Source organism: Bos javanicus, chromosome 1 (assembly GCF_032452875.1).
Source record: "Bos javanicus breed banteng chromosome 1, ARS-OSU_banteng_1.0, whole genome shotgun sequence".
NCBI classification, from domain to species: Eukaryota; Metazoa; Chordata; class Mammalia; order Artiodactyla; family Bovidae; genus Bos; species Bos javanicus.
The window spans coordinates 36,365,933-36,388,431 of record NC_083868.1 but is presented as its reverse complement, the minus strand read 5'-3'; the positions used below and the strand labels follow the sequence as shown (position 1 = coordinate 36,388,431).

Genomic DNA, 22,499 nt, shown 5'->3' with positions numbered 1-22,499 from the left:
AATCAATTATAGTGTATCACTCAACACTGAATAAATACAGCTAATCAAGTTCTCCATGCCTTTACCTACCCAGACAAGCCCTGAGGAACAAAAATACAGACTAATGGTCACTCTGTTCTCAAAATCAGCAAACTCAAATGGTTCTGCAGGTCAATTAAATCTATCTCTTTAAGAAGCTACCATTTTAGACTTCTGTTCACTTTAAATCTCTAACCACCCCCATATACTCTCAAGAGATGAAGCTTCCACCTACCCCAAAACTCCTATACAAAGCACCTCTTCCATTTGTGCTTTGAATCTTATCATCCTTTCCCTTTTAGGATCTTATTTTACAGATTATCTCTTCTTTCATTATTTCTTCCTTTCAAATGAATCATTCTCATCCAATTTTAAGCACAACAAATTCTCAACTATTTTAGGAAAAATAAAAAAAAAACTTCACCTTCAACCCACAATTTCTCCAGTTTCCACCCATATCCTCCCATCTCCTTTATATCTATATTACTATTTACATCTTTGCTTCCCACTCCTCAAACTACTCCAGTCTGACTCCTGCTCCCATCAATTACATGAAAACAGAGCTTTGCTTAAAGTCACCAAAGATCTCCATGTTAATTCAATGGTTGGACCTCAATAGTTTTCGATGCCAATTACCATTCACTTCATCCTTCATTCTTATCTTCTGTTTCACCATAGTTACCTGGTTTTCTCCAAGCTCTTTAATCTTTCTCAGACTTATCAAGTCTCAATATTTCTAATAGGCCATTTAACTGTGGAGTTTCTTCACTTCTAAGTCTTTTTCTCTATATTATCTTTTTATGTGAGCTCATTCACATGCATGGCTTCAAATACCATCCACACAACTATGACTGACCAGACCTCACTTCTGAGCTCCGGATTATGTAAAGCCAATCATCTTTAAGATCTCTCCTTGGAGACACCTTAAATTCAACAAACTAAAGCAAAGAATCTCAGTCAAAGTCAACTTGCCCGAGAATGCAGGCGCCTGCATTTTATATATACTTTTTCTTCATAGACCTGATCAAAGTTATAGCTATACACTAAAACAGGGACAGTGCCTGTTTGATTATCACTATATGACCAATGCCTTATATAGTCATTCATCAGGATTTGGGAGACTGGTTCCAGGATCATTTCCAAAACCTCTACCCCACCCACAGATACCCAATCTGTAGGTGCTCAAGTGTTTCATTTAAAATGGTATAGTATTTGTATATAACCTACACATATTCTCCCAAATACTTTAAATCATCTGTGGATTACTTAAATACCTAATACAATGTAAATGCTATGTAAATAGTTGCCAGTGTGCAGCAAATTCAAGTTTTGCTTTTTGGAACTTTCTGGAATTTTCCCCCCAATATTTTTTCATCTCTGGTTGGCTGAACTTGGGGCTATAGAGCCATGGATATGGAGGGCCAATTTTATAAACAATAAGCATCAACCCTAACATCAATCACTTTTTTTTCTACTGTTTAAACACAAAGCCTTTCAACTGTTTTTCATGTTCACCACTGCTTTGGGGAATTGAAGGTATTAAGTGGTTGGTATATGAGTGTCAATATACTGAACTTTAGGATCTTATGTCACACATTATACAGATTGACCTCCTCTCATATTTAGTTGCCACCAAGTGTTCCACCACAGTGCTAAACAGGTGATGCTGATTGGGTCTCATCCCAGAGAGCTGACCTATTACTGAACAGAGTTTACAGCTGAAATGATGAACCAACCTGTCAGAGATAAGCTAAAAAATAAAGGTGATACATATTACATGGAAGCTGAAGACTTCCTTGTATTAGATTCCTTTGAAATTACAAACTGTAAAAATACTCTCCAAATCAGACTAGATATTGTAAAAATATAACTAGAGTTAGTATTTTAATAAATTATATTAGATTTCAAATGGCCTAATATCCTTCTCATTACATATTAATATATACTTTATTAAAACAACAACTTTTGGCTGCAAGCCATGTGGTATCTTAGTTCCCTGACCAGGGACTGACCCCATGCCCCCTGCAATGGAAGCATGGAGTCTTAATCACTAGACTGCTAGGGAATCCCAATATACATTTTAAATAGCATATTAATTGACCATATTTTATTGATCATATTTTATTTTTCAAATACATATACACCTTTTACCATATCTTTCTTTAAAGTTTTCTTTTTTGCTTTTATTTGTAATTGCTAAAGGTATAGTTTATCAAATTTTGGCAAGAAAATAAAGATCAGTGCCAACAATAACAGTACAATTACTGCCTTAACGTCTGTTTGGCAGAACTGTAAAATAATGGTATCACTCGAAGTTTTAAAGCAATGACTTCATTTAAAAGTATTTTTTTCTACCATTTTATCTACAAAAACTGAAATAAATTTCTTTAACCCAATGTTATGGGTGATTATTAGAAAGCAGTAATGAATATATATTTTAATGCAAGACTGTATATAAAGAAGTTATTTAAGTTTAGGCTGTCATTGGTTAACCTAAAATTATAAACCAATTCATTTTTTTAAAAAAGCATTTCACATATTTTTGAGAAACAAAGGAGTTCAAATTTCATCATGCTCAAAATATTCTTGCATTTATTCACAGAAAATAAGCAATCTGTGAAATAGGGAGAAAATAAAAAGTTTTTTTATATTTTATTTTTCCTCTGATTATAAAGATAGTAGATTTAATGAAGCAAACACAAAAAAATAAAATAAATGTAAAGAAAAATATTCATCTATAAACATATCACTAATAAATTATCCACTGTTTACAATTTGATTTTTTTTTGGTCTTTTTATTTACAAAAGTGATATCACCTGCCTTCAGTGTCTTTTTCTGTTGTTATAATGCGACTAACAATTTCCCATATGAATAAATATCCCTTAAACAATGACTCTTAGGGGCTTCCCAGGTGGCTCAGTGGTAAAGAATCTGCCTGCCAAGGCAGGACATATGGATTGACTCCTGGGTCAGGAAGAGACCCTGGAGAAGAAAATCGGAACCCACTCCCATATTCTTGCCTAGGAAATCCCATGGACAGAGGAGCCTGGCAGGGCTATAGTCTATGGGATCACAAGAGTCTAAACAACACCACATGACTGTTAGGAGAAAGGATTCCATTAAATTTAACATTTTCCTAACTTTTGTTATTAGCTAATTTTTAATAATGTGCTATTACAAATAATGTCATTATGAACAATTAGTAGTATTCAATGCATCACCGACTCGATGGACGTGGGTTTGGGTAGATTCCGGGAGTTGGTGATGGACAGGGAGGCCTGGTGTGCTGCGATTTATGGGGTCGCAAAGAGTCGGACACGACTGAGTGACTGAACGGAACTGAATGCTGAAAGTCTACCTTTCATAATTGAAAGAATTGAAAGTCAACCTGAAAGTCAACCAAAAAAAGCATACTGCTAAGTTGCTTCAGTCGTGTCCAACTCTATGGACTATAGTCCGCCAAACTCCTCTGTCCGTGGGATTCTCTAGGCAAGAATACTGGAGTGGGTAACCATTTCCTTCTCCAGGGGGAAAGAAAAAGCATAAAAAGTAGCAAAGTATTTAGCTCCCTAAATACAGCCAACAAGGTCTAGGATTCACTTTGTTTTGTTTTTCATTATTACAATAATTATAGTAAATAAATAACATGGAGGTAAACATCATACTTGTTAAAAGAATTGCAAGTGACTACTTCCGGGGACTATGTGGGGAAGGAACAGGACAAGAGTATGACCACTATTTTTTTATTATAATCTGTGGCAAAATAGGAAAAAGAAAAAGAAAAACACAAACAAAAAAAGGTTGCCTCTACAATATCCATTCTTATTTTCTTCCTTCCTTATTAACAGAATCATGTGAAAGTAAAAGTTGCTCAGTCCTGTCAGACTCTTTGGAACCCCATGGACTTAGTCCATGGAATTCTTCAGTTCAGAATACTGGAATGGGTAGCCTTTCCCTTCTCCAGGGGATCTTCCCAAGCCAGGGATCGAACCCAGGTCTCCCGCATGGCAGGCAGATTCTTTACCAGCTGATCCACAAGGGAATCATAGGCACGTGTTTATCCAGGAGAAAAATACAAAAATATATCGTAACATTCTTTTCAGATGGGACTAGTTAACAAGATGGAAATCAAAGCTACTGAGTAGAATTTACAGCAAGATGTTTTTGGCTTACCCCAGAGACACCCCATTCCTGCTACATGGAACTGAGATTTGATGCTTGGAACTTCAGCAACTATTTTGGATCATGAGGCAAACTTGAGATAGACGATAAAGATGACTAGTAAGAAAGAACAAATGATGATAAAGCTACCATATCATTCCTACTAACCATTCAAGACTTTTCATATGAGAAATAAATATGTATTCATTTAAACTATTTAAGTCAGGTAAACAGTAGAAACAGTGTCAGACTTTACTTTTTGGGGCTCCAAAATCATTGCAGATCGTGATTGCAGCCATGAAATTAAAAGACACTTACTCCTTGGAAGGAAAGTTATGACCAACCTAGATAGCATATTCAAAAGCAGAGACATTACTTTGCCAATAAAGGTCCATCTAGTCAAGGCTATGGTTTTTCCAGTAGTCATGTATGGATGTGAGAGTTGGACTGTGAAGAAGGCTGAGCGCCGAAGAATTGATGCTTTTGAACTGTGGTGTTGGAGAAGACTCTTGAGAGTCCCTTGGACTGCAAGGAGATGCAACCTGTCTATCCTAAAGGAGATCAGTCCTGGGTGTTCACTGGAAGGACTGATGTTGAAGGTGAAACTCCAATACTTTGGCCAGCTCATGCAAAGAGCTGACTCATTTGAAAAGACCCTGATGCTGGGAAGGATTGGGGGCAGGAGGAGAAGGGGAAGACAGAGGATGAGATGGCTGGACTGCATCACTGACTCGATGGACATGAGTTTGGGTAAACTCCGGGAGTTGGTGATGGACAGGGAGGCCTGCCGTGCTGCGGTTTATGGGGTTGCAAAGAGTTGAACACGACTGAGCAACTGAACTGAACTGAACTTCTAGCAGCAAAATGCAATAACTCAATTTTAAGTCTTATATGACTTATTAATAAACAAAGCACATGCAAAAACATAAAACTAAATCAACAAATAATTCCAGGAATAGTAAAAATGTATTATTATACTCCTAGTAACTGCTCAAGAAACTATATTATGTGAACTTTATACCAAGACTAAGAGATAGGGTTGTATTTTCCTAAAACAATTAAATTTTAATTTAAAGAGGCATGAGCATGTAGTTTGTAAAACTATGAAGTGAACTCTTTTTCTGTTAGATTGTTTATCTGTTTAAAGTGCCTGCTACACACTGTGCTGTGCTCAGTTGCTCAGTCGGGTGGGACTCTTTGCGACCCAAGGGACTGTAGCCCACCAGGCTCCTCTGTCCATGGGGATTCTCCAGGCAAGAATATTGGAGTGGGTTGCCATGCCCTCCTCCAAGGGATCTTCCCAACCCAGGGATCAAACCCAGGCCTCCCGCACTGCAGGCAGATTCTTTACCATCTGAGCCACTAGGGAAGCCCAAGAATACTGGAATAAGTAGCCTATCACTTCTCCAAGGGAACTTTCCAACCCAGGAATCAAACCGGGGTTTCCTGCATTGCAGGCAGATTCTTTACCAGCTGAGCTACCTGGAAAGCCCTTCTTGCTACCTAGGATGCACACTAGCTGCTTAAAATTATTTGATGAGATGATTAAATACTTTCTTTCAAGACAGAGTATCCACTAAGAGTTCCAAAGTAATGTTATAGCAGGGTTTCTCAACTTTGGCACCAGATAGTTCTGTCGATGATTCTATTGACCACTATGAACCAGATAATTCTTTGCTGTTAGAGCTGCCCGGTACATTGCAAGATGCTCAGAATCTCTGGCCTCTTCGCATTAGATGCCAATAGCAAGCCCCCAAGTAAGACAATCACAAATAGCTCCAGATGTTGCCCAATGTCTGCTACAAGAAATAAAATCTGAAAAACAATATAGTCATTTTTGCAAATCAGTTAGTGCTTCATTAGGAACATTTGGCTTTTCTAGTTAATTAACAATTTAGAATTGTAACATTTCTAAATTCCCTCTCAGGTTTACTGCAGGATACAAACTTTAAGTGACCTACAGATTAGATTATCTCTAATGTTCCTCTTAAACCTTCAGAGGACTTCACATGTGAGAAATATTAATAGCCTCTATCTATTTAAGCCTATCTGTGTGCTAGGTATAGTACTGAGAACCTCATGTTCATTCTCTCATTTTATACTTATGACATCCTCATGGGATGGCTATTTAACCCCACTATAATAAGAAAGGATTTTAAAGTCTATTTTAATCAACATATTGAAGTGCTTTCAGAAATACTTATATATCATTCACTATATCCATTCTAGCACTGAACTAAGAAGGGTATCTTTAACTTACTTAATTTATAATTTGTGATAAAAATTTTCAATGTATCTAGCAACAAAATTAAGTTGAATTACCACAGCCTTCAGGTATGGGGGAAATGTTCACAGCCCCTAAGAAATCGGAGATAATTAACTGTTACTTGGAATATTTTTTATACTGTGGCATAATGAAAGAATACCTTAAAAATTTTCCATCCATTATTCCCTGAGTTCTTCAGTAAGTTTTTCTTCTCTCTTGTACAACTTGACCAAAAAAAAATAAAAGTCACTTTATAATTATTTGAGGATTCATTTGTAATTTCAATCTATAGTTCAGAAAAAATCGAAGGTTGGGTCCAAAAATCCCAGCTTGTTCACCTGACAAATTAAGTTGCTCAGGCCTCAATTTCAACAATGTAACTTGCGTAACAAGACCTATATGAAGGCCTTAAGAGTTAGTAGGCCCTCAATAAAAATTACATTTCTCTTCCTTTCATCCTCAAATTAAATATCAGCTAAGGGCCAATTCCAATGCAACTGGAAATGAACATTTTCAGTCTCCCAAATCCAACATCTCAAAAATCAGTTATAGGCTAAGCGATTATCCCCTTAGTTTGAGATTTAAAATTACTAGTATTGTTTCTCAAATAGAAAGTTTATCATCAAATGCATTGAATGCATGCATAATTTTTCACTTTTATTATCTACAGTCTTCTGTTTTACTCTTCCCTGTGGTAAGACACAAAACTATTCTTGAAAAGAAGTGTTCCTTCCTCTCCTTTCACCCACACAACTAACTGCCAAGAAATTTTGATTCATATTTCTCTCTAATAGGAGGAAGAAAAATTAGAGCCTTTCTTCTCAACTTTACAAGGCTGTGTGTTTAATTCATGTATTGAGTTAACTGTCACCAACTCAAGTACGTGTTATCCATTTTATGGATTACTCACAACTAGTAATTTACTAATGAAGGCAAGTTACCCTTAGCGAATATTAGGAAACCAAATATTTAAAAATAAACAATCTTTAGGAATTACACTGTATTCCCTTACTAGCAAATAAAGCATAATTATTATACCAGAATTCTATTAATCAGTCTTAAAATGCAACTTAATTCAGGTAATCTTTTATTCCATCTTAAAGTTTTAACACAAAAAAGTACTTCACAAAGCTCACCTCCAAGGTGGAACCAGGATAGGAACCCTAAGAAGAGATCTTTTGGTAATGTAGAGTATTATAAAATATGTTATGAGATTTCAGGTAAAAGTTGGTAACATGAAAGTATGTCAGTATAACACTCATAATTTAGCAATATAAAGCTCTTCCTGTTTACTTTTATTTCCTTGGATATTTTAGGATGTAGTGGGGTTTTATAAAATAGTCAACTTCTTTTGTTCTTAAAATAATTTACTGTCACTATTCAGACACTGTATTTCACAAGCTAAATTTATTCATTTGTTCTTAAAGTTAGTTTCAAGAAATAGAAGGAAAGTAATTAAAAGTTCTCCAAAAATGTTCTGGCCCTCAAACTAAATTTTGCATTCTACAGCAAATAAATTTACAAAGCTAAATGTAACCAAAGCCAAGATGCTCATTAATGATATAAAAAGCAAAATATAGATAAAGATACTTTCTGTCTGTGATGCTATTAAAAAGATCAATTGTAACAATTTTACAGCCGTTTAAAACTCCTACAGGTAAATAATCTACTGAAAACATGGTTTCTATATGTAAAATATAGAGGACAAGCTCTGTAAAGATACAACCTTTAAATTCTGAATGCCAGTACAAAAAAAAAATTTTTTTTAAGAAAGTTGCTAAATAGAGAGCAATGCCAAAGAAAACTCACATATCCCATATAACAAGACAATTTCCACCATCAAACAAACTTATCTATTTTGGAGAAGAAGGGGATGAAATCTCCCTGAAAATGTCAACCCCACCCTTTATTTTCTAAGCAATCTCTCAATGCTTGGAAAGACATAAAATCAAATTTCAGCAAACATGATGCTCCTTTCTGCTTAGCTTTATTTCTTACTTGCTACCAGAATGAAATTAATGGCTAACTTTAATATGTAAAGGATCCAAAGGATTTCACATATTCACTCGTTTAATTACTATCCGGGTTTGAAGGTAAAGAAACTAAGGCACAAAGAGGTTAAGTAATCTGTTTAAGATAACACAGCTAGTAGTGGAACCAAGATTTGAATCCTATACATCCAAGATAATAAACAAAGGAATGAGATGGAAAAGGAGCAATTAAATTTTTTCCCAAGAGTTTTCAAAATAATAGTGCTATGAAAGAGAACAAAATGTTAAACTATAAATATATGCAGATGTAAATGTATACGTTACATAAATTCTACCCCTGCACAAATATGGTACTTTAATATTTGATTATGTTTAAACGTTCTAAATACATCAAATCGTTGTGGCTGTCGACCAAGTAAGTAATTTACTGTCACTGTTCAGACACTGTTTTGTTGTTTTTTTTCACAGGCTAAATAAAATACAGTATAATTTAAAGGAAGAGGGGGTGGTGGTGATGTAACCAGAGCAATAGTTTCAGGAAAGCTACTTTCTCTATTAGCAGTTTATTAGAAAAGAGCTTGTGTGTATCGGGGAAAGGAGTTAAGAAAAGGAAAGATGACAATCCCATGGCCTTAGCCCCACCTTCCAAAAAAGTAACTAAATCACTGTGGGTCAGCGCCTAAGCCAACTGGAGAACTAGCCCAGCGGGATCTCGTGAGGGGATGACAGGAGACCCTAGCAGAGGGGGAGGGGTGGCGATGACAGGAGAGGGGGCGGTAGAGAGATGGCACGCCTTCCATATCCGAAAAAGGGGAGAATACGGGGGGCAAGGGGCGGAGAAGGGAAGGCAAGATATGTTGCCAGAGACTCCAAATGAGGTGACAAGAAACAGGATAGGAAACACAAGAAAGGCGGGACCCTCGGGCAGAAAGGGGTCTGTCTGGGGCAGGGGAGGCATGTCAGTACAGAGCTTTCCTGCCAGCTGACCCTCCGGTACAACCCCTCCACCCGGGACAAACTCTCACTTTCTCCGCAACCCTAAACCTGCGCGGGTCATCCCGAACCCGCTCCCCGCCCCCCAACCCCCACCCCAAGCCGGATAGGTGGAGGGGGGAGCTTCATCCTCAACGCTCCTCGCTGCGCCGGTGGCGCGAGCGCCGGACACAGCCCAGATTCGGAGACGAGAAGAGCAGGAGAGGCAGGGAGGCCCAGGACCGCTGACAAGTCCGGGCGGGCGGTCGACGGGCGCCTCACCTGACAGAAGCGTCGGCAGTAATCCCGACTGCTGATCCCGACGCCGCCACCACCGCAGCTGCCGCCGCCAGCGCCGCCTCTGCCGTCGCTCGCAGCTCTAAGCCCGGCTGGGCCTGGCGGGGACTCCACAATGGCCACGAGCTCTTCTCCGAGGCGTTCGGCCTCTTGGTCGCTCTCTTCCTCCGCCATGAGGCTCTCGCCGCCCAGCGCGTACCAACCCCTGCGCCGCCGCCGCTGTAGCTGCCTCGGCTAACCTCCTCCTCCTCCTCTAGTTCCCTCCCCCTTCTCTCCTCCCCAGCCGGACAGGGGCCTCTCGGCTGGCTCTACTTCCGGCTCCGCCCACCCACGCCCCCGGTTTTCATTGGAGGATGCTAGCCGCCAATCATACACATGTCCGCCCTTCTACCACTATTGGTCAAATTTGCCGTCTGTTTGATAGACTTGGAGTCCGTTGGTCAATGTTGCTCGGCGGTTGCTGGGGGCCGCCTACGAGCTCTGCCACTGGCGGCACAGGAGGACGGGGCGCGGCGGGGGACACGGCGGCCGCCGCGGGGCTCGTTCGTGCAACAGCGGCGGCGACGGCGGCGGTGGCGGCGGCGGCTGGTCCTCCTCCCTCTCCCTATTGCTCCTCCTATTCTTCCTCCTCCTTTCCTTTCCGGCCGTGTATCGTCCACTTCCCCTAGCGACGGCCCAGATCCTACGGTACCGAGAAGCTAGGGAGGCCGAGGGTGGGCCCGGCCGTTGGTGCGGGCTTTGGGCCCGGGGCCTTCCGTCCCGAGCGGGAGCCGGGGGCGGGGCCGGGGCGCCGTTGTCGGCGGGAGGAAGAGGGAGGGGACGGGAAACCTGACAGCGGCCGCCTCCGCCAGGCGCCTGCCGCCTCCTCCCTTGAGACTGCCGCCAACTCGGCTGTTGAGTTCCCGGGCCCACGGCCGGCAGCTGGGACTCGGCCCTACCCAGCTAGCGGGCAGGGGCGGTGAGACGCCGGCGTGCTGGGCTCCGCGCGGGAGGAGGGAGTCTAGACGCCGGGAGCGTCGCGAGCCCCGCCTTTCCCTCCTCCCGATCCCTGGGGCTGGGGCACTCGAGGAGGCTCAGATCGGGGCGGACGACTGAGGAGGGACTGGGCTGAGGAGAGCTGGGGTAAACGTTGGGATCCGGATTTATGGACTTAACTAGGATGATTTTAAACACACCTGCGTGGTGGCTGTTGTGGACGTTCTTCGTTTTTTTTCATCCACTCTTCTTCCCCCCCTCCATTTTTTCTTTCCATTTGTTTTTCGTGTTTTACAGTAAAGGCATGACTTCCCAGCACCTCAGGGAAAATAGGGTGCAAGCCCAGAAACTGTTTCCCCATCACCACTTGTTGAAAAACTGATTTGAAGGCATATCCGGGTTTGAACAAACGGAAAGTGCCAGGATTTAATGCGTCTTTGGTTTTGCGCTGGAGACCCTTCACTGCTAGGTATCAAGACGAAAAAAACTGGAAACTCATCCGGTAAACATTTAAACTTGAAAACTTCTGATGAGTTTTATTTTTATCCAGTAAATGATTTGCTTCTTTTCTTTTGTTGGCCAATTACTGGCCTTAACTTTTTAACTTCCTCGTTTAAAATATCTTTACTTCTATGGTAAACACTTTTGTTCTTCGGTTCTGTAAACTCGAGCAACCTCTACTGGGTAGATACTTGCCTCTGCAGTAACACAAATGTACTAAAAAACTTACAAGATTTTGTAATGAATAGGCCTTTCATATTAACACAAGTGATTGCGTGTTTTATGCTTCAGAGAATAACGAACAGGTAATTGTTTACAGTTTGAAATCCAAAGATAGACTTTAAACATAGAATGATTTAAGCATCACTAGTCACAAATATGTAATGTTTTCCATAAAGAGGTTGGAACCATTCATTATAATTGGGACTGACTTGGTATAAGATTCTACAACACATACCATAAAGTACAAATATGTGTAGTGGTAATTCACTGTTAAGTACGCAGGAATTGTCTTCTGCAATTGAAAACCTATATCCTAAATAATATTTGACACATGAAAGCCTTGGGTTAACAGATTTTTATTGGAAAAAAAAATTAAACCTATTACAGCCTAAACTTTCCAAGAATACTGGGAAATGTTGAGTTCTCTGAGGTTATGTCCACAGGTGTCTAATACATAAATTCTTTTGAGATATTTCATGTTAATCAGCTATGAATTCTGTAGCATAGATTAATGGAATACTCCAATGTTTTTTATTATGCTTATAAAGCATAGTTCTTCAGAACACACCTGGGAATTTTTCTCTAGTTTATTTAAACGGAACAGAATTCCGTCCTGAAATCTATGAAATTCACTTCAGTTTCTTTTATCTGGACTAATTTAAGAGTTTAATCCAACAAATGGTTATCATTTACAACCTTTGTTATCTCAAGATTTCAGTGGCCATAACCTTATGATTTTGGCAATGATCAGAAAAATCTGTTGTTGGGATAAATTGAGAAATTATTAAGTTGTTTCTGAGTTAAATATTTGTGAAAATGATCACTTATTATCCCATATCAAACAAACTGTGATTGAGCATCCATCATGTATGAGATACTGTGTTAAGTTCTTAGTTTTGGTCTAACTTAATAGTTAATAAATGAAATATTAGCAAATGTAAACATTACTCTTTGATGTAAACAAAAGTGTTAGAAAAGCTACTTTGCATAGCTTGACTATCACTTTTTGGAAAGGTGTCTTAGTAGAGGTGTATATACATTAGACTAATTTGAGCTCTATATTTTGACTGTAAAATTTAATGTCATTGTTGCTGCTTTTAATCACATTTGGCCTGTGTCCTTTCTTGACTTTTACTTTCTTTATTCTCAGAACAACTTTAGAAATTATATTCATCTCCATATAGAATTATACCAGCTTAATGGCTCACCTGTTTGAATAAATTTTGTACATAATTCCTTGCAGTTGTTTTCCTAAAATCTGTCATTCCAGAATTGTGACAGGAACAAAGTTCTTTTAAAATTGAACACACATCTAAATTAGCTCAGATTCATACAATTGATACCATTAATGTAGACCTGTGGTTAGATTTTTCTAAAGGATAGTGACATCTATGATAGTTGGAGTTCTTTTTTAATGGTTAGAATTTAATGTCATCAAAATCAAGGAATGGACTTAGTTGTTACTAGTAATTTGCTCTGGTTTTCCCTTCCCTTAACATATTTCAGGTAAGTTAAAACTTAATAGACAAGTCTATTAATAATAATTTGAATTAAATTTTCTGAAGCTTTTAATCTTAAAATGTTTAAACCTACCTTTTATTTTTGCTTCCTGCATGAAGTGTTATAACGCTTATCTTTGTTTCTCTTATCTTAAAAGAACCCCATTCAAAGTCAGAATGGAACGATTTGTAGTAACAGCACCACCTGCTCGAAACCGTTCTAAGACTGCTTTGTATGTGACCCCCCTGGATCGAGTCACTGAGTTTGGAGGTGAGCTGCACGAAGATGGAGGAAAGCTCTTCTGCACTTCTTGCAATGTGGTTCTGAATCATGTTCGCAAGTCTGCCATTAGTGACCACCTCAAGTCAAAGACTCATACCAAGAGGAAGGCAGAATTTGAAGAGCAGAATGTGAGAAAGAAGCAGAGGCCTCTAACTGCATCGCTTCAGTGCAACAGTACTGCGCAAACAGAGAAAGTCAGTGTTATCCAGGACTTTGTGAAAATGTGCCTGGAAGCCAATATCCCACTTGAGAAGGCTGATCATCCAGCAGTCCGTGCTTTCCTGTCTCGCCATGTGAAGAATGGAGGCTCCATACCCAAGTCAGACCAACTGAGGAGAGCATACCTGCCTGATGGATATGAGAATGAGAATCAGCTCCTTAACTCACAAGATTGTTGACAAGGAGGTTACCACCATTGTGATCAAGATAAATAATGTGGAGTATTAAAAGTTATGTGTTGATTGTGTGGTTCATTTTTATATTTATTTCATTTTAAATCATGTGATGCAGAATAGTTTTGCAATGTATATACAGTTGCAGGCAAAAAAAAAAAAAAAAACTCACTGCAAAATGTATTGTTAATTTTAGTCACCAATGGTGTAAAGCAAAACTTAGGGTTTAGAGTGTGCTAGGATACCTGGAACCTGATGGTTATCTTTAAAATTGATGGTTTTTCTCCTGAAATGTTTGTGCATGGAAGAACTGCCCTGCTTTTTTACCCTGTTGCCATGTATAATTATTCCTTGTGAGATTACTTAATTACTTGGATTGACGACTAGCTTAGGAAATTGAAGCTGCTGCCAGGCAATACCACTCACAGTAACTTAAAGAAATTATTTCCCTGATTAGAGGATCCTCAAAAAAGAAGGGAGGGTGGGAAACTATTCTTACATCTTCAGATTCCTAGCAGAAAAAGACTGTTTATTGCAGACTGTACTTTACTTGTATATGATATAGTTACCTTAACTATCCTTCAGTTCCTCACTGTCTTTATCCCCCCTTTTTTTTTTTAAGGCTTCTTGTTGTATTTAGTAGCAGCTTCAAGTGACCAAAAGACTGAAATCTTACTGGCAGTGCCAAAGCCACTGGGAATTTTGCAGTGATACGATTTTAGTCTCTAACTATAAACAGATTTTTGAAACATAGCTTTCATTTCAAGTGTCATCCTTAATTTGCAGACTTCTTTTTTTATGTCATGGTATTAAAAAACTTCAAGATTGGCATTTTAATTTAAACAAGTAGATGTTCTATGATTGAGTTTCCTGTTTTTACAGAGAATTAGCAATTACTTTTTGGCTGACAAATCAGATAATAAGGAGATTACTTTTTATGTGTTAATTTTCCATATGATTTTATAAAAGTTTAGATAAATAGACTAGAAATAAGTGTACTTACTTTCACTTCTATGTGCTTTGCCTCTGGTGGTACAAGGTTTTTAAACATAGATGATAAACCATTGTCTAGAAATACTAGCAAGGTTTTTTTGTAGTGGCCATCTGGCAGTATCCTGCATAACTGTTTGGGTGAGGAAATAAATCAGTTCTGTTAAAGGTCAACCATGTTCAGGAAATGAGCTCTATCTGAACTTCACTATCCTGTAAGGTTATTAAAGTAGCTTAGCCCAGTTGTCATCTTTGTTGGATACCCAAAATATATTTTTTAAAAATTGAACAGCGGAAAACTTGGACTAGAGCTTTAAGAAAAAAGTCTTAAATTCTTTGAAAACATTCAAGTTAAAAGGGTTTATAAAATATATTTCTATTAAAGCACTGATAATTGATGTCCTATGTGATGTAGAGGGAGCTATCCTTGAGATCATTTTACCGCAAATCTTCATTTTAAAAAAGCCAAAGTGAGTAAGAAAAAGATGTTTTTCAGAAACAGCTTTCTATATCTTTTTTGGTAGATTTAAGTTCCTAGTTTGGATTGTCAAAGTGCCCATCTGATTTTAGATTTATGTGAGGTTTTTTGGTTGTTTTTAAACTAGCCTGCCACCAAAAAAAAAAAAAAAATCACTTGTCAAAATTTGAGCTACCAGATTTTCTCATGTTCAGTTACGTTAAAGTAGCACAATTAATGCCCAGAATAGTGCTCTCCTTGATAAAGCACATGCAAGAGGAGACCAGCAGCAAAACATAACCAAAATGTACTTTGTTTTTACTTCCTCTAATAAAAGGTTTGCAGGCAACCATGTTTGATTTGAATTATCTAAGATGGTACAAGATCTACAAAGCTAGGAAAATAATTGAGTTTTATAGTGTTCTTTTTGGAATACAAAGATAAGGTTAGATAAACAATCATTCTGATTTTTTCAAGACTCATGAATCAGACAGCTCCCTATGTAGATGCTAGTTTGCACTGACAGCAAACACGTAGTGGCAGAACAGCTCTGAGTAGTCCTCAGCAGTAAACTGGAGGATGTACCAGAAAAACACCAGTAGTTCACATTCGAGTATTTAGTAGTTAAACCTAATTTGGTAGTCATTTAGGTCCCCTATAGTTTGATGTATTTCTCCAGGCTCCTAACTTTTCACACATTCACTATATCTAGAGGCATAATCTATCCTCCTGTTAGGATTATATCATGTCCTTAGAAGCGTTTTCCATCCTGTTGTGGAGGTTTAATATGTTTCTTTACCGATTGTGAAATTTTTCGTTCCCTGAAACTGGTTAACTTTACTTCATAGTTAAATAGATAAGGCAGAATGATTGTGTTAGCCTGCTCAAACTGGTGCAAATCTGTGAAACCATGGTTGGCATACGTTGGATAACAAACAGAATATCTAAGAGGCATATGCTTCAGTGGCGTGTAGTGGACATGTGTACAGACGCTTTCAATCTTAACTATAGTGTTAGTGTGATGCTATACTATTGGAAAAAAATAGCACATTTTTTTCTATTTTATAAGTTGTATGCATAAAGATAAGATTTGTTATGTTTCGTTTATAAACTGCCTTCAACACATGCTTACCTGTTAAAATAGCGTTTTCTCAAAGTATGGTAGTATGTCTTCCAGAATTTCACTATATGCTTACAGTAAATAGTTCCTAACTTGTTGAAATGTTAAATTCCTTATTGGTTTCTTTTGATTCTCCGGGGCATATAGCAAGCCTGAAAGACATTATAATCATTTCTTACAGGGTGAAAATTCAGAAAGATTGCGTATTGGAGCCTAAATAGTTATTTTATTCATTATCATCTTTGAGTAAGACTTCTTTTATTTTAAACAAATGCTACTTCCAGTTAAGGCATTTGGCCCTAATGACTTTTCAGGGACCAAAATACTTTAAAGTTCTGCATCTTAAAACTAACCAATTAAGTATCGGCTTGGGATTGTTCAGAAGTATTCATTGCTTAAAAACTATTGTAAGTGACAGTTGGCAAGATCTTCAAGCAGAAAGTTCCACAGTCAGATCTTTTGCCTGAAAAGAATCTGTATGTAAATGTTAATGGAAAATACATTTAAAAAAACTGTAAGGTGGCCCAAAACAAAAGCCACAATTTGTCATTTGGTGCTTAGTCTTTGTAAGGGCTCTCTGTGGTTTGACTTGCCCCAGCTGCCTTTAAATGAGTACAGATCACTTTCAAACATGTTTATTAAATAGAAAATTCATTCTATAATTTAATTGAAAATCTTAGCCTAAAATGTTTTGGCTTCTAGTCCGCCCTGATTAAAATGTGAATAGTGAAGTGACTATCCTAAGCCTGGTTTATCTCAATCCATACTACCATAGATTTCTGAGGTAAATACAGTTCTTACGTAGTGGTATTCTACTTATATCCAGAATACTGTATTCATTAAAATTTTACTATGTTCATTTGTGTATTCCCTTGCTTATTTTTTTTGCTCATGCATGTATACTTACTATAAATTGTTGCTTTTAAAGTTTTGTCTCTGTGACTTTTAGAAATAAATTTCAAAAATTATTTCAGAATTTTTTGAAAGCATGTTTTGTTTTGTGGGTCAATAGCCCCACTCCAGTACTCTTGCCTGGAAAATCCCATGGACGGAGGAGCCTGGTGGGCTGCAGTCCATGGGGTCGCTAAGAGTTGGACACGACTGAGCAACTTCACTTTCACTTTTCACTTTCATGCATTGGAGAAGGAGATGGCAACCCACTCCAGTGTTCTTGCCTGGAGAATCCCAAGGACAGGGGAGCCTGGTGGGCTGCCGTCTGTGGGGTCACACAGAGTCGGACACGACTGAAGCGATGCAACAGCAGCATATATTTCATAATTCCAACAGATAATAAAATTTTATGAGTATAGATTTATTTTCCTACTAGTTACATCTCTGAAGGATTATTGGTCCTTACCCCCAGTATCAAAGCATACATTCTGTCAAATCAAATTCACATCATAGCTACAGATAGCCCCTTTCCCCTAAAATTATATAGGTAATATTTAAATACACTTAATCAGTACTTTTAATTGGAAACATACTATAATTTTCTACCTTTAGAACTACTAACAATGGAACACAAGGTCCTAATTTGCATCTCATAAGTTTTAGTGGGATTTTGAAAGATTTGCTATATCCTTATTCAGCACTGGAGGAAAATGTATAGAAGTGGAAACTGTCTTATTTTACATAGTTTTGAGGGCAAATAGTCCTATTTACTGCTATTTGTAAAATATTAATGAATTTATATTTTTGGTGATTCCCTGGCAGCTCAGTCGGTAAAGAGTCTGCTTGCAATTCGAGAGACCCGGGTTCCATCCCTGGGTTGGGAAGATCACCTGGAGAAGGAAATGGCAATTCACTCTAGTATTGCCTGGAAAATCCCATGGATGGAGGAGCCTAACAGGCTATATAGTCCATGGGGTTGCAAAGAGTCAGACACGACTGAGCGACTTCGACTTTCAGTGAATTTATAAAGTAATTGACTTGTTTTTTTTCTGAAGTCAAAATGGTAGGTAGGGCCTTAAGAAATTTGTCAATACTCTTGTTTCCAGTTTAGTATCTCCAAACCATCAGAGACTTATCTTCATTTTGCCTAAAGAATCTCATCATAACCTTTATTAAATGTAAACCAATTGAATGTATGTGCTTTTGAGTTTCATAATAGTTCCTTTTCTGTGTAAATTGAGTTGTATTATGCACCTATAACGGAGAAGGCAATGGCAACCCACTCCAGTACTCTAGCCTGGAAAATCCCATGGATAGAGGAGCCTGGTAGGCTGCAGTCCATGGGGTTGCTAAGAGTCAGACACGACTGGGCGACTTCACTTTCACTTTTCACTTTCATGCATTGGAGAAGGAAATGGCAACCCACTCCAGTGTTCTTGCCTGGAGAATCCGAGGGACGGGGAGCCTGGTGGGCTGTCGTCTATGGGGTCACACAGAGTTGAACATGACTGAAGTGACTCAGCAGCAGCAGCAGCAGCAGCATGCACCTATAATATGGTATCTCATGATGCAAAAATGTTCCTGGGATCAGATTAGCTAACCTAGCCCAGTGAAGATTAAAACTAGCAAATAGAACAGGACTTGTCATGCATTTTATACGTATGGCATGACTTCCATCATGTTACTTGATTTCACTTGTTTTATATGCATACTACTTAGGATGAATGCTTGGCGCACTCTTGATTGGAATCATAAAAGTTCATGGCTTCAAGTTCTTGGTTAAACATGAGTAATATGCAATCAACTAGTACTTAGTTCTTATCGTGTGCTTGAAGCTACTCTAGCCACTGGGGATACATGAGAGAAAATAAAGATTTGTTGCCACAACACAGCGATGGGGGCAGAAGAGTGGAAGAGCGAATGTCTTTTCTAGCCAACCTCTTTAAACCAATTCCTTGTAAGACTAGTAAATTACCAACAAAACACTTATCATTGATTTTATCTTGATTGTCCCAGTCTTATTTTGTACAGAAGCAATAAAAATGAAAATTCTCGAATTGTCTTCATATCCTTTGAAAATCTGGTAGTGTGTTTTATCCATAAAATATGAATTTCTATATTAAAATCTGTTCAACAGTGAAAGTGAAAGTGTGAGTCACTCAGTCATGTCTCTTTGTGACCCCACTGACTGTAGCTCACCAGGCTCCTCGGTCCATGGAATTCTCCAGGCCAGAATACACTAGAGTGGGTTGCCATTCCCTTCTCCAGGAGATATTCCCAAACCTGGGATAGAACCAGGGTCTTCTGCATTGCAGGCAGATTCTTTACCATCTGAACCACCAAGGAAGCCCTATTCAACAATGGGACCAACCAATATAAATGCCTGTAATATAAGAACCTGCCACATTTTCCTGCAATGCCCATGATAAATCAAGTGTCATTGAATACTGGATGTCAAGATAGTCACTGATGTACTTCATCGATTAGACACTAATGATGATTATGATCCAACCTCCTGAGTTGATGCATATATCAGATGACAGATTCTACAATCTTGTCTGTTTAAGCATACAAGGAATCAATATGTAATAGAACACAGTGACTTTATTTTTTTCTTACTATGCTCATTTAGTACCTATTCAGTAGTAATAATAATTTTATGCATTCCTTTTAATCTAACAAATTCCACTTTTATGAATATATCAGACAGAAAATAGCAAATGTATAAAGATACATGTTAAAAGTTCATTTTAATATTATAATCATAAAAAAAACTGCAAGTGCTATGAATCCAGCAGTACTGGCTGCTGCTGCTGCTAAGTTGCTTCAGTCATATCCAACTCTGTGCGACCCCACAGATGGCAGCCCACCATCATGACACTATTCGAGTGATCTAAAAGAATAGATTAAAAGAGACACAATGTTAAATTTATATATATGTATACACACACACGCACACGCACATATAAATACAAAGTGTATTTTGGAGGAGAAAAACAATGTTATGCAAAGCACAATATGTTTTTATGTGGTAAAAAAAAACAAACATACACCAGATGATTCAGATTAAGATTACTAACAAGTGGTGGTATTGAATGGGGCTGGGGGCAATATTTACCTTGTTTTACACACTCTTGTATGTTGACTTAAAACAAGCACATGTTATCTGTGTCACACACACAGAATAAATAGTAGACTTCATTGAAACATGCTACCATAACAGTTATATCCAAACTGTAAAGAGTAGCAATATCACATAATTCATCTACCTTATTAAGGAGATTACTAAAAAATTTTAATAGATGAACAAATATTTTTATACATCATTTTAAATTCTTTAAAATTTACCTTCATAAAATTTAGTTGTATATTTACAAAGTAAAGTCATTTTCTTTTCCCCAAGTTATGCATTTCTAAGTATGTAATGGGGAATCAGTTTCAAAATTATGACTTTAGTATCTGTATTCTATAAATAGCCTAAATTTTCTAGTTTTTTACAGCAGTTATAAGGACTACTACACAATGTTTCAATAATAACTATGACAAATATAAATCTAATATTAAACTGCTAAAACCCTGTAGGTATTTCCTAATCTGTCAGGTAAGGATAATAAGATGAATGTCATAAAATATCACTGGGTAGTTTCTCTATGTAACACCTTAATATCCTACTTCAGAAAACCAGCACTATATCAGGACTGGAACTCCATGTCTGATAATCATTGGTAATTTAATTCTGTTCCTCTCCATGAAGGTTGCTATTGTGGAATGAACATTTTTCTGCATACTCTTTTTCTACTAGGGGATGACCTAACATCTCCTTGCTTACCCCCATAGCACAACAGTAGTTTCTTTACTGTTGGGTTGGCCACTATGTTTCTTCACATTTTTCCACATTCATGGAACAAACATTGTGGCCAACCCAATACTTAGTATAATAGTAACACAAAACAAATAAGATACAGTCTTTCCCTGTTACCAAGGGCCATCAGTCCCTAAATTTTCTTTCCTATCTGATTTCCTTTTTCTCCTCTGATGCTTTTTCATCTTCTTCCCTTGTGGATTTTTATGCTATTTAAGAATAGCACAACTATTCCTTGACTAACACAGAATATTATCAACTCACTGTGAGATCACAAGAGTTGTAAGTAGGAAATTCATGTCTAGATTCCATGTAAGCTTTGCACAGTGGCAGTATCGTAGCCAATGAGGTTTATCCGAGGCGCGATTATTGCTAATTGAAAACTAGATTCCATGTAGTCATTAATTCACACTTTTAGATGTACCTGGCTTGTGCAATCAAATGGGCCTTAAGAAGCACTACTACAAAGCTACGCAAGGTGACAGAATTCCAGCTGAGCTATTTAAAATCCTAAAAGATGAGGCACTTAGAGTGCTGCACTCATATGTAAGCAAGTTTGGAAAACAGCAGCGGCCACATGACTGGTAAAGGTCAGTTTTCATTCTAATCCCAAAGAAGGGCAGTGCAAAAGAATGTTTAAACTACTGTACAATTGCCCGTGTTTCACACACTAGCAAGGTAATGTTTAAAATCCTTCAAGCTAGGCTTCAGCACTATGTGAACTGAGACATTCTAGATGTACAAACTGGATTTAGAAAAGGCAAAGGAACCAGAGAAAAAATTGCCAACATCTGCTGGATCATAAAGGAAGCTAGGGAATTGCAGAAAAACATCTATTTATGCTTCATTGACTATACTAAAGCCTTTGTGTGGATCACAACAAACTGCGGAAAATTCAAGAGATGGGAATACCAAACCACCTGACCTGCCTCCTAAGAAATCTCTCTGCAGGTCAAGAAGCAACAGTTATAAAGGGGCACTGAAAAACAGACTGGTTCCAAATTAGAAAAGGAGTACATCAAGGCTGTATATTCTCATCCAGCTTATTTCACTTATATGCAGAGTACAACATGCGAAATGATGGGCCGGATGAAGCACAAGCTGGAATCAAGATTGCCAGGAGAAATATCAATAATCTCAGATATGCAGATGACACTACCCTCATGGCAGAAAGCAAAAAACTAAAGAGCCTTTTAATGAAAGTGAAAGAGGAGAGTGAAAAAGCTGGCTTAAAACTCAACATTCAAAAAACGAAGATCAGAGCATCCGGTCTCATTACTTCATGGCAAACACGTGGGGAAACAATGGAAACAGTGAAAGACTTGATATTTTTGGGCTCTAATATCACTGCAGACGCTGACTGCAGTCATGAAATTAAAAGACACTTGTTCTTTTAAGCTATGACCAACCTAAACAGAATATTAAAAAGCAGAGATATTACTTTGCCAACAACCGTGTAGTCAAAGCTATGGCTTTTCCAGTAGTCACGTATGGATGTGAGAGTTGGACTATAAAGAAAGCTGAGTGCTGAAGAATTGATGCTTTTAAACTGTGGTGTTGGAGAAGACTCTTGAGAGTCCCTTGGCCTGCAAGGAGATCCA

At 38.1% G+C, this 22,499-nt stretch overlaps 2 protein-coding genes, 1 long non-coding RNA gene and 1 pseudogene across 4 annotated transcripts in view; 3 read left to right on the top strand and 1 right to left on the bottom strand.

The window, feature by feature from the left end:
• The window catches only part of LOC133257789 (uncharacterized), a 91,605-nt gene extending 82,673 nt beyond the window's left edge, over nt 1-8,932 (top strand). Inside the window, exon 3 of the long non-coding RNA XR_009739709.1 lies at nt 4,123-8,932. This is a non-coding gene — a long non-coding RNA (uncharacterized LOC133257789). The remainder of the gene's footprint in view (nt 1-4,122) is intronic.
• The window catches only part of ZNF654 (zinc finger protein 654), an 86,529-nt gene extending 76,481 nt beyond the window's left edge, over nt 1-10,048 (bottom strand). For both annotated transcript variants that reach the window (XM_061433307.1, XM_061433383.1), the window contains exon 1: nt 9,692-10,048. In XM_061433307.1, the coding sequence (XP_061289291.1) occupies nt 9,692-9,880 (189 nt within the window). In that variant the 5' untranslated portion in view covers nt 9,881-10,048. The remainder of the gene's footprint in view (nt 1-9,691) is intronic.
• Nucleotides 10,049-10,205: 157 nt separating this feature from the next.
• On the top strand, nt 10,206-17,121 carry CGGBP1 (CGG triplet repeat binding protein 1). The gene is made up of 3 exons (XM_061434119.1): nt 10,206-10,393; nt 10,979-11,183; nt 13,062-17,121. Exon 3 carries the CDS (start codon nt 13,081-13,083, stop codon nt 13,582-13,584), a length of 504 nt encoding a protein of 167 aa, XP_061290103.1. The 5' UTR covers nt 10,206-10,393; nt 10,979-11,183; nt 13,062-13,080; the 3' UTR covers nt 13,585-17,121.
• A 4,092-nt stretch (nt 17,122-21,213) lies between these two features.
• LOC133255483 (U4 spliceosomal RNA) lies at nt 21,214-21,320 on the top strand (annotated as a pseudogene).
• The last annotated feature ends 1,179 nt before the right edge of the window (nt 21,321-22,499 follow it).